This window comes from Oncorhynchus masou, chromosome 24 (genome assembly GCF_036934945.1).
Source record: "Oncorhynchus masou masou isolate Uvic2021 chromosome 24, UVic_Omas_1.1, whole genome shotgun sequence".
Taxonomy (NCBI): Eukaryota; Metazoa; Chordata; class Actinopteri; order Salmoniformes; family Salmonidae; genus Oncorhynchus; species Oncorhynchus masou.
Window position 1 is genome coordinate 64,491,377 of NC_088235.1, and position 12,584 is coordinate 64,503,960.

Genomic DNA, 12,584 nt, shown 5'->3' on the forward strand with positions numbered 1-12,584 from the left:
ATCCCTCACCTTCCTCATGATCATTGATGCCCCACGAGGTGAGATCTTGCATGGAGCCCCAGACCGAGGGTGATTGACCGCCATCTTGAACTTCTTCCATTTTCTAATAATTGTGCCAACAGTTGTTGCCTTCTCACCAAGCTGCTTGCCTATTGTCCTGTAGCCCATCCCAGCCTTGTGCAGGTCTACAATTTTATCCCTGATGTCCTTACACAGCTCTCTGGTCTTGGCCATTGTGGAGAGGTTGGAGTCTGTTTGATTGAGTATGTGTGCAGGTGTCTTTTATACAGGTAACGAGTTCAAACAGGTGCAGTTAATACAGGTAATGAGTGGAGAACAGGAGGGCTTCTTAAAGAAAAACTAACAGGTTTGTGAGAGCCGGAATTCTTACTGGTTGGTAGGGGATCAAATACTTGTATCTGTCATGCAATTAAATGCAAATTAATTACTTAAAAATCATACAATGTGATTTTCTGGATTTTTGTTTTAGATTCTGTCTCTCACAGTTGAAGTGTACCTATGATAAAAATTACAGACCTCTACATGCTTTGTAAGTAGGAAAACCTGCAAAATCGGCAGTGTATCAAATACTTGTTCTCCCCACTGGATATAAATCCATCCTAAAGCAGACAGTTATGGTTATGAAATTGGAGAAATGGGACACTTCAAGAAAAATAAGTTGCAAAAATGTGATTTTTTTCATATGACTGATGAACTACCATTCATCTGCTGTAACCTGCTTTTATCTGGCACATCCAAAAATGTTATCTGGACATTCAGAAATGCCATGAAATGATTTTTTTTATCTAAGAGTCCAAGAATCTTATCCCCATTGAGTTACGTTGACATCCAGGGATATGATCCAAGGTCCAAAAGGTCAATACATTCTGTGTTCTAGGTGAATTGGGAACATTTATTTTTTTATCAAGTTCAACTTATATCCTGAAGGTTTTGAGTCTTCAAGAACGTTCATAACAAGTGGAATAGATCACATTTGTCTGTTTTTGTCACTCAGATCAGCGAAAGCAGGAGCTTCCCACTCTGCTTCATTTTGCTGCAAAGTATGGGCTGAAGAAGCTTACCACAGTCCTGCTACAGTGTCCAGGTGCCTTGCAGGCCTACAGCGTGATGAATAAGAATGGAGACTACCCAAATACACTGGCAGAGAGGAGCGGCTTCTCTGACCTGAGACAGTTCATGGACGACTTTGTGGTAAGTCCATTGTTAGTATATTCATTCAGTGATGTGTTTATCTTGTATCTCTCTAGTGTGATCTCGATTTTGAGAATTGCTCTGGATTGCACAACAATGATTTTGAATAATAGCCACCGGTAAATCTTATTGTGGTATCTTTGTGAAATCATATCTTTAGTGAAGACTAAGACAATGTGCACGATATCTTGTACGTAGGAGACGGCTGACATGCTGAAGTCTCATATCAAAGAGTCCATCTCGGCTGAAGAAGATGAGGATGTGTACGAGTCCACTTCCAACTCCTCTCGAGATATCATCATGAAATATTCCCTAAACCCCGGGTGCCAAGAAGACATCTATGAGTCCATGATGGGGTTAAGCCCAGACTACATGGAAGACCTTTGTATGATTAATTACATGAAGTACCATTTCCCTTTGATGATGATGACGATGATGATGGATTACTATTATCTTTAAATATTTATTTCCCTCAGATGAGGACATGGAGAAGGCATTAGGAGAGTCGCATAACCCAGAAGAAATCATACTTAGAAAATTCTTTCAAGGTAAATTGACAAAATACTAATGGTGGAAACCAATATCGATTATTCAATATGATATTGATATCATTTGATATCGATAAACAGTGCATTTGAAAAGTATTCAGAATCCTTGACTTTTTCCACATTTTGCCTTATTCTAAAATGGATGAAATGGGTTTTTTTCTCATCAATCTATACACAATGCCCTATAATGACAAAGTAAAAATAGATTTTTAGACAATTTTGCAAATAAAAAAACTGAAATATCACATTTACGTAGTTATTCAGATTTACTCTGTACTTGTTGAAGCACTTTTGACAGAGATTACAACATTGAGTCTTCTTGGGTATGACGCTCCAAGCTTTGCACACCTGTATCAAATCGGGTTCAAGTCCGGGCTCTGGCTAGGCCACTCAAGGACATTCAAAAACTTGTCCCGAAGCCAGTTCTGCGTTGTCTTGGCTGTGTGCTTAGGGTCATTGTCCTGTTGGAAGGTGAACCTTCGCCCCAGTCTGAGGTCCTGAGCAGGTTTTCATCAAGGATCTCTCTGTACTTTGCTCCGTTCATGTTTCCCTTGATCCTCACTAGACAATGACCTTAAGCACACAGCCAAGACATCGCAGTAGTGGCTTCGGGACAAGTCTCTTTATTTCTCTTTATGTCCTTGAGTGGCCCAGCCAGAGCCCAGAATGGAAACCGATCAAACATCTCTGGAGAGACCTGAAAATAACTTCCTAGAGCTTCAGAGGATCTGCAGAGAAGAATGAAAGAAACTCAGCAAGTACAGGTGTGCCAAACTTGTAGCATCATACCCAAGAAGACTCTACTCTGTAATCGCTGCCAAAGGTGCTTCAGCAAAGTACTGTGTTAAGGGTCTGAATACTTAAATGTAAATGTGATATATATACGTTTTAGATTTTTATTAACTTTGCAAAAATCTCTAAAACCTGTTTGTGTTTGTCATTACGGGTATTGAGTGTAGATTGATGATAGTGTCTGAATATTATCTGAATGCACTATAATTGTCTGCTTATGGGCCCTCAATGTTTGATGGGGTTCTCATTGTCTTTAAACTGGTTGGGTAAGTTGATGTCCGCAGAGCATTCACATCTAGCTCAAGGGGCAATTAACAGTTGTCTAAACTTCACTACAAAATACTGTACTGCATTGTACTGTAATTGGACTTGTGGACGTACTCTTTTTTTCAACAAATCGTGTGGCTTTTTTAAGGGAAACCTAATGTAGGTGTGGCCCAAGTTGGGGAGCATACAGCTAATGAAGAGGTGGAAGAACCAGAGGGGTTTGAAGAGGAAGACCCTTACAACATGTGTGCTCAAGATCAAATCTATGACACGGTGGACGAGAATGCGACCTATATCCCAGACATTTTAAACCGTCCACCAGCTCCAATTCCGAGACCTGTAATGTTTTCAGAACCTGAGGAGTCCAAGAACTACATCTCAAGAGGTACATGACTGAACAGCACAAGTGTTCTCCAAAGCTATTAGCTAGTGCATAAATCGCCAAACCAGCGGTGTATTTAAGGTCCAGGTAAATGACTATGCTTTTCACAGTGTTTTCGGCAAATGAAGAATCAAATCCACAGAGGAACCTCAGAGAAGTCCCATCAAACACAGGTACATATCAAATTGAACATCACTTGAGATTTTATTTTCTATGCATTGCACATTGCCCTGAATCACACCTTCTCCACTAATTAGTTAACCATGTATGTGACTCCAAACCTCCAGTGAAGCCTGTGAGTGATGGAGGGGCCACCTCCTCTTCCCACGACCCCTATGCTGGAATGAAGACCCCAGGCCAGAGGCAGCTCATAGCCTTGCAGGAGAAAGTGAAGGTGGGGGTCCTGAGTGTGGATGATGCTGTGCAGGAATTCAAGACCTGGCAGTTGGACCAGGATAGGAGATCTCAGTCCCTGCGCTATCAACAGGTACAGTAGTAGATTATAGTTAATACTCATATCTCTTGGCAGAACACAAGAAACCAATATTTTCTGTTGCCCGGGCCTAGCTTTTGGGTGTACAATGATTATCTGAAATACTACCTCCATGAATTTAGAAAATATTTTTTTTGTCACAGGAAAATCTGAAAAGATTACGAGACAGCATTTCCAGACGCCATAAAGAGAGGGAGAAGATTGGGAAGGAGATTGGTAGGCATATTTGGAGACTCTTCTATACTTTGCCTCTACATGTGACAAGATCATACTGTATTTTATAGGCTACTTCAACTGCAATTACAGTACCAGTCAAAAATTTGGACACACCTTCTCGTTCCATGTTTTTTTTTTAATTTTTACTATTTTCTACATTGTAGAATAATAGTGAAGACATCACAACTATGAAATAACACATATGGAATAATGTGGTAACCAAAAAAAGTGTTAAACAAATCCAAATATATTTTATATTTGAAATTCTTCAAAGTAGCCACCCTTTGCCTTGATGACACCTTTGCACATTTCATTTATCAAGCTACTGAAAAGTGTACATTTTTTATTTTAATAGCCTTTCCTCTTTGACTATGCCTACAATTATGTCAGTCCATAAGACAGCATTAGTGGTCACATTTGATCAGTTGTGTAAAGTACTTAAAAACTTATTTGGGATCGGTGTCCATTCCACGGGCAGTTGAGGTAATGTAGGCTAATGCAATTAGCATGAGGTTGTAAGTAACAAGAACATTTCCCAGGACATAGATATGTCTGATATTGGCAGAAAGCTTAAATTCTTGTTAATCTAAGTACTGTTACAGTGAAAGAATACAATGCTATTGTTTGAGGAGAGTGCACAATTTTGAACATGAAAAGTAATTAATAAACCAATTAGGCACATTTGGGCAGTCTTGATTGAACAGAAATGCAATGCTTCATTGGATCAGTCTAAAACTGTGCATATACACTGAATCCATCTAGTGGCCAAAATCTAAATTGCATCTGGGCTGGAGTTATACATTATGGCCTTTCTCTTGCATTTCAAAGATGATGGTACAAAAAAATACAAAGAAGTTAAAGTAGCCTTTTGTTGTCCCCAGCACAATGTGCTCCTGTGTAATGATCATGCTGTTTAATCAGCTTCTTGATATTCCACACCCGTCAGGTGGATGGATTATCTTGGCAAATTAAAATTGCTCACTAACAGGGATGTAAACTAATTTGTGCAACATTTTTTAGAGAAATAAGCTTTCAGTGCATATGGAAATATTTTATGCATATGGGATCTTTTATCTCCCAAACCAGAAACCGTTGATTGATGGCATTTGCGCATTTGCGCGGAAATGAAAGCGCAAACCACTGCTTTTAACCAGGGCAAGGTGACCGGAAACATGACCGAATACAAACAGTGTAGCTATTCCCTCTGCAAGGCAATCAAACAAGTATCAGTATAGAGACAACGTAGAGTCACAATTCAACGGCTCAGACACAAGAGGTATGTGGCAGGGTCTAGAGTCAATCACGGATTACAAAAAGAAAACCAGCCCCGTCGCGGACTAAGATGTCTTGCTCCTAGACAGACGAAATAACTTCTTTGCTCACTTTGAGGACAATACAGTGCCACTGAACCGGCCCGCTACCAAAACCTGTGGACTCTCCTTCACTGCAGCCGACGTGAGTAAAACATTTAAACGTGTTAACCCTCGCAGGGCTGCAGGTCCAGACGGCATCCCCAGCCGCGTCCTCAGAGCATGCGCAGACCAGCTGGCTGGTGTGTTTACGGACATATTCAATCAATCCTTATCCTAGTCTGCTGTTCCAACATGCTTCAAGAGGGCAATCATTGTTCCTGTTCCCAAGAAAGCTAAGGTAACTGAGCTAAACGACTACCGCCCCATAGCACTCACTTCCGTCATCATGAAGTGCTTTGAGAGACTAGTCAAGGACCATATCACCTCCACCCTACCTGACACCCTAGACTCACTCCAAGTTGCTTACCGCCCCAATAGTTCCACAGACGACGCAATCGCAACCACACTGCATACTGCCCTAACCCACCTGGACAAGAGGAATACCTATGTGAGAATGCTGTTCATCGACTACAGCTCAGAATTTAACACCATAGTACCCTCCAAACTCGTCATCAAGCTCGAGACCCCGGGTCTCGACCCCGCCCTGTACAACTGGGTACTGGACTTCCTGATGGGCCGCCCCCAGGTGGTGAGGGTAGGTAACAACATCTCCACCCCGCTGATCCTCAACACTGGGGCCCCACAAGGGTGCATTCTGAGCCCTCTCCTGTACTCCCTGTTCACCCACGACTGCATGGCCATGCACGCCTCCAACTCAATCATCAAGTTTGCGGACGACACAACAGTGGTAGGCTTGATTAACAACAATGACGAGACGGCCCACAGGGAGGAGGTGAGGGCCCTCGGAGTGTGGTGTCAGGAAAATAACCTCACACTCAACGTCAACAAAACAATTGAGATGATTTTGGACTTCAGGAAACAGCAGAGGGAGCACCCCCTATCCACATCGACGGGACAGTAGTGGAGAGGGTAGTAAGTTTCAAGTTCCTCGGCGTACACATCACGGACAAACTGAATTGGTCCACCCACACAGACAGCATTGTGAAGAAGGCGCAGCAGCGCCTCTTCAACCTCAGGAGGCTGAAGAAATTTGGATTGTCACCAAAAGCACTCACAAACTTCTACAGATGCACAATTGAGAGCATCCTGTCGGGCTGTATCACTGCCTGGTACAGCAACTGCTCCGCCCACAACCGTAAGGCTCTCCAGAGGGTAGTGAGGTCTGCACAACGCATCACCGGGGGCAACCTACCTGCCCTCCAGGACACCTACACCACCCGATGTCACAGGAAGGCCATAAAGATCAAGGACAACAACCACCCGAGCTACTGCCTGTTCACCCCGCTATCATCCAGAAGGCGAGGTCAGTACAGGTGCATCAAAGCAGGGACCGAGAGACTGAAAAACAGCTTCTGTCTCAAGGCTTTAGACTGTTAAACATTCACCACTAACATTGAGTGGCCAACATACTGACTCAACTCCAGTCACTTTAATAATGTAAAAATGCATGAAAAAAATGTATCTACTACTTTAAACAATGCCTCTTTATATAATATTTGCATACCCTACACTACTCATCTCATATGTATATACTGTACTCGATACCATCTACCGTAATTTCCGGACTATAAACCGCTACTTTATTCCCAGGCTTTGAACCTCCCGGTTTTTACAATGACGCGGCTAATTTAAGGATTTTTCCTACTTTCAAAAAAACTGAGCACCGTCACATAATGCCGTGTTTCGTTAAAGCCTATTTATTTTTGTTACAAGCCGTGTTTCATTTAAAGGCTGTGTAAAGTTAATTTGTTTCAATGTACCGGTAGGCACCTGTGGCTTATAGACATGTGCGTCTTAGTTATGTACAAAATACATATTTTTTATATTCAGGTGCGCTTAATAGTCCAGAAATTACGGTACTGCATCTTGCCTATGCCGTTCTATACCATTCTTATTCATATATTTTTATTTACATATTCTTCATTCCTTTACACTTGTGTGTATAAGGTAGTTGTTGTGAAATTGTTAGGTTAGATTACTCGTTGGTTATTACTGCCATGTCGGAACTAGAAGCACAAGCATTTCGCTACACTCGCATTAACATCTGCTAACCATGTGTATGTGACAAATAAAATGTGATTGATTGATTTCAGCTCATGAAACATGGGACCACCACTTTACATGTTGCGTTTATATTTTTGTCCTGTATAAAATCATGATAATGTTACAGTAAAACACTTAAATGGAAATACTTTGGAACATATACTGTATGTACTGTATATATGATGTTTAGCTTATTGTTGATGATTGATGCTTATTGTTGATCTGTCCTCTTCCCTGTGAGGTCTGGAGATAAGCGCCCCTTTGCAGAGGAACCTTAACTGGGGCTCGAACATGGCTGTGGAGTGTTCTGTGTATGAACGTGCCCCACAGGTCATGACTGAAACCCCTCCTGTGGCCCAGCCAATCCAGAGAAGCACTTGGAAGACTGGCAGTACCTCCAGCACATCCAGTGAGTCTTATCTGTCATTTTCATGTCACTATGATCCTTACGTCAGGATGGCAGTCAAAAATGACAGCTGATGTAGTTTTGATGTTGGATATATTGCAAGATGATGTTAGCGTGTATTGTCTTGATCAATAATCTGTTTTAGTAGAAAGATTATTTTATAAGAACTTACTTTTCTTCGCAGAGGTGATGAAATCTGCAACACGCGGTCATTTGTTGTGCTGATCAACTCTGATTATTTCCATATCATCTATGGTCATTATGTCTAAAAGATTAGACCGGTAGCTGCAGTTCTCTCCCCATTATTGTTGCTTTACTCAGCTACTCTCTCTGAGTCGCTTTCATCTGTAGCTATTAATGTGCGCTTAAGCCTACTGGCTGAAGGGGGGGGGGGGGGGAGTTCATCACATCCTACTGCAGGCTCTTAACTCTTCAAGAAATTGTTTCACATTTACTTGTCGTGTTTCTTTCCTGAGCGTATAGTTTTGACTTTTACTTTCTCAGGTAGTGGCAGTAACAGACTCAGCACACATAGTAACATGAGCTACAGCAGTGGAACTGAGCCTGAGTTTGAGGTAAGGCCAAATTGTTCTTCAAAGCCCAGTTCACCCAACACGCTTCTGGTATATTTCTGTCTTTGTGAATACATGGCTTAGTCAACAAAGCTAAATAGCTTATCCTTATTCCTACATGTAGTTGCTGAGAGACATTAAATCCAATTGAGTCAAATCACCGCAAAAAGCGTTACGTTATAAACACCTTTGCAATTGATCTAGAGCATCTTGATATTTAAAAATCATACTTAGGAAGGCACCATGTACATTCGTGGCCAAAATTTTGAGAATGACACAAAAATGTATTTTCACAAACTCTGCTGCCTCAGTTTGTATGATGGCAATTTGCATATACTCCAGAATGTTATGAAAAGTGATCAGATGAATTGCAATTAATTGCAAAGTCCCTCTTTGCAATGCAAATGAACTGAATCTCCCAAAAAACATTTCCACTGCATTTCAGCCCTGCTACAAAAGGACCAGCTGACATCATGTCAGTGATTCTCTCGTTAACACAGGTGTGAATGTTGACGAGGACAAGGCTGGAGAGCACTCTGTCATACTGATTGAGTTCGAATAACAGACTGGAAGCTTCAAAAGGAGGGTGGTGCTTGGAATCATTGTTCTTCCTCTGTCAACCATGGTTACTTGCAAGGAAACACGTGCCGTCATCATTGATTTGCACAAAAAGGACTTCACAGGCAAGGATATTGCTGCCAGTAAGATTGCACCTAATTCAACTATTTATCGGATCATCAAGAACTTCAAGGAGAGTGGTTCAATTGTTGTCAAGAAGGCTTTAGGGCCCCAAGAAAGTCCAGCTAACACCAGGACCGTGTCCTAAAGTTGATTCAGCTGCGGGATCGGGGCACCATCAGTACAGAGCTTGCTCAGGAATGGCAACAGGCAGGTGTGAGTGCATCTGTACGCACAGACAAGCAAAGACCTTTGCAGGATGGCCTGGTGTCAAGAAGGGCAGCAAAGAAGCCACTTCTCTCCAGGAAAAACCTCGGGGACAGACTGATATTCTGCAAAAGGTACAGGGATTGGACTGCTGAGGCCTGGGGTAAAGTAATTTTCTCTGATGAATCCCCTTTCCGATTGTTTGGGGCATCCAGAAAAAAGCTTGCCCGGAGAAGACAAGATGAGCTCTATCATCAGTCCTGTGTCATGCCAAGAGTAAAGCATCCTGAGACCATTCATGTGTGGGGTTGCTTCTCAGCCAAGGGAGTGGGCTCACTCACAATTTTGCCTAAGAACACAGCCATGAATAAAGAATGGTACCAACACATCCTCTGAGAGCAACTTCTCCCAACAATCCAGGAACAGTTTGGTGACGAACAATACCTTTTCCAGCATGATGGAGCACCTTGCCATAAGGCAAAAGTGATAACTAAGTGGCTTGGGGAAGAAATCATCAATATTTTGGGTCCATGGCCAGGAAACTCCCCAGACCTTTATTCCATTGAGAACTTGTGTTCAATCCTCAAGATGTGGGTGGACAAACAAAAATCCGCAAATTCTGACAAACTCCAAGCATTGATTATGCAAGAATGGGCTGCCATCAGCCAGGATGTGGCCCAGAAGTTAATTGACAGCAGCCAGGGCAGTTTGCAGAGGTCTTGAAAAAGAAGGGTCAACACTGCAAATATTGACTCTTTGAATCAACTTTAAGTGATTGTCAATAAAAGCCTTTGACACTTATGAAATGCTTGTAATTATACTTCAGTATTCCATAGTAACATCTGACAAAAATATATAAAGACACTGAAGCAGCAAACTTTGTGAAAATTAATATTTGTGTCATTCTCAAAACTTTTGGCCATGACTGTACTTATTTACAATGTACTCTTGTCAATGTATTTACAATGTTCTCTGTCAATGTGGCTTTTGTCGATAACCTGATTATTAATTATGCTGTATATTGATTTGATCCATGGAAAGGACACAGTTGACTTCATCCCTCTTCCTCCACGACCCCCAAGGATTGCTGAGTCCGCACCTCTACTTCCTCCCCCCAGAATCCCACCACGACTCCCAGACCGGTAAGCCCACTCTCTTGAGAAGAGAGGCCCTTTCATATGTTCCTGTGTCAGGGTCACAGAAACTTGATGCAACTTGATTACAGAATGTAATTGCATGTTATGCAACATGGAATTACAGAAAGGCAATATTGCAGGAGTTAAAAGTAGAATTAGTAATATTATACCTTTATTTTACTAGACAAGTCAATTAAGAACATTTTATTTTGTTTACAATGACAGTCTAGGAACAGTGGGTTAACTGCTTTGTTCGGGAGCAGAACAACAGATTTTCACCTTGTCAGCTCAGGGATTCGATCTAGCAACCTTTCGGTTACTGGTCCAACCCTCTAACCACTAGGCTACCTGCCACCCCGTCATCACAAACAGCAGAGTGATTTCCTGGAGTGTGGCATTCTATTCTTTGTGAGAAGGTGTTAAAGTTCACAGCTCGCCATTGTTATGTGAATGAGAGCTGAAAAGTACCCAAGGCCTAGCCTTGGCTCCAAGTTAGAGCAGTTCCGCCAGAGCCATGGACCAGTGAGACAACAAGAAGCCTGAGCCTGAATAAAACACTGGGGTAGACAGAAATTCACCATCATAGTACTACATCAATATGAGTATTATGGCGGTATAGAATCACAAATGGTCTAATATTGCAGTATAACAACAAATGTTACAATATTACAATGGGATGTATTAATGCTGTAGTCTAGATAGCAGCTCAACAAATATGAAAACCAGTGGTTTATTTGAGAATATTGCATATTGAAAAGGCAAGCCAACTTGAGAAACACATCAGTGCGCATTATACACAGTGGTAAAAGTGAGATGACGGAAATGATAAAGAGGAAATATATGCTGGCTGATTGATGACTGCACTGTCAGAGAGGAAACCTGAAGTTTGAAGATAGGCTATATTCATGTCAACTTTTTCTTTATTATCTAAAATGAAAACTTGTCACAAGGTAGAGAGATGGATATACACTGAGTATACCAAACAACTAATATTAAGTTCCACATCCCATGGGTGGTGGACCATTCTTGATACACACTGGAAACTGTTGAGAGTGAAAAATCCAGCAGCATTGCAGTTGTTGACCTAAACCGGTGGGCCTGGCACCTACTACCATAGCTCGTTTCAAAGGCACTTATATTTTTTGGCTTTCCCATTCACCCTCTGAATGGCACACACACACAATCCATGTCTCAATTGTCTCAAGGCTTAAAAATCCTCTCCTCCCTTTCATCTACATTGATTTGAAGTGGATTTAATAAGAGACATCAATAAGGTATCATAACATTCACCTGTATTTACCTGGTCAGTCTATATAATGGAAAGAGCAGATGTTTCATACACTCAGAGTATATTGAGTTTGAGTATAACATCAAAAGGCTTTTACCACAACTTACTGTATATTAGGCTACTCATAGAAAGCTTTTATTGTCTAGTTTTATATTCACTGTATTCATATGAACATTTGCTTCATAAGGCCTTGGTCCATGGTCTCACGTCAGATTCTGTCACTCCTTCGTAAAGCTTGTCCCTCAGCCGATCTGTCTTGTAGGACATGGAGCTCAAACTCAAACCAACATTCAAAAGATGAAAGTACAGTACAAACTGTAACAATATCACTGCGCCCTCAAATGACTCTCCATGAAATAGGCAGAATAACTAGCTAGCTAAATTGTTACAAACGTTGTGACAGTGATTTAATAGTTTACAACTGTGAGAAAATAAAAACAAACCGGTGGCCATCTCCTGCACAAATTCTGTGCTTGGACGTTGGCTGTGTAGCTAACTGTTGTAGCTAGCTAGCTTACTGACATAGTTAGCTAATTTGTTATCTCTTTCTTTACTAACACAAAAAGCTCGCTTAGCCTGTTTACCTCTTTAGAACCAAATAGAATTCCAGAATGCTGCTGTAGATTACTGAGAATTTTCAAGCTAAAGCTAATTTTCTCAAACATTTCAAACAGACAAAGCTCAAAAACAAAGATAAATGACAATTTAACTTGGTATTAAAGAGCACAGCCTCTTCTTTAACAGGACACCCTTCATGTCAATAGAAATAACTTTAATTTTGTCTTCCATTGTGTAAAGACGCAATCAAAAAACAATTAACACTCAACACAACAAAAAAACTAGAGTATTTCAATTGAAGTAAATTTGACTAAATTACTCACTGAAAATGTACCAAGTATAATATGCTATAC

General features: G+C 41.2%; 1 protein-coding gene across 2 annotated transcripts in view; it reads left to right on the forward strand.

Moving 5' to 3' along the window:
• Nucleotides 1-12,584, forward strand: part of pik3ap1 (phosphoinositide-3-kinase adaptor protein 1) — a 29,730-nt gene that overhangs the window by 11,042 nt on the left and 6,104 nt on the right. For both annotated transcript variants that reach the window (XM_064934539.1, XM_064934540.1), the window contains exons 7-16: nucleotides 1,016-1,212; nucleotides 1,411-1,597; nucleotides 1,689-1,760; nucleotides 2,968-3,204; nucleotides 3,312-3,374; nucleotides 3,489-3,688; nucleotides 3,838-3,910; nucleotides 7,628-7,795; nucleotides 8,297-8,367; nucleotides 10,291-10,391. In XM_064934539.1, coding sequence (XP_064790611.1) covers nucleotides 1,016-1,212; nucleotides 1,411-1,597; nucleotides 1,689-1,760; nucleotides 2,968-3,204; nucleotides 3,312-3,374; nucleotides 3,489-3,688; nucleotides 3,838-3,910; nucleotides 7,628-7,795; nucleotides 8,297-8,367; nucleotides 10,291-10,391 — 1,369 coding nt within the window. The remainder of the gene's footprint in view (nucleotides 1-1,015; nucleotides 1,213-1,410; nucleotides 1,598-1,688; nucleotides 1,761-2,967; nucleotides 3,205-3,311; nucleotides 3,375-3,488; nucleotides 3,689-3,837; nucleotides 3,911-7,627; nucleotides 7,796-8,296; nucleotides 8,368-10,290; nucleotides 10,392-12,584) is intronic.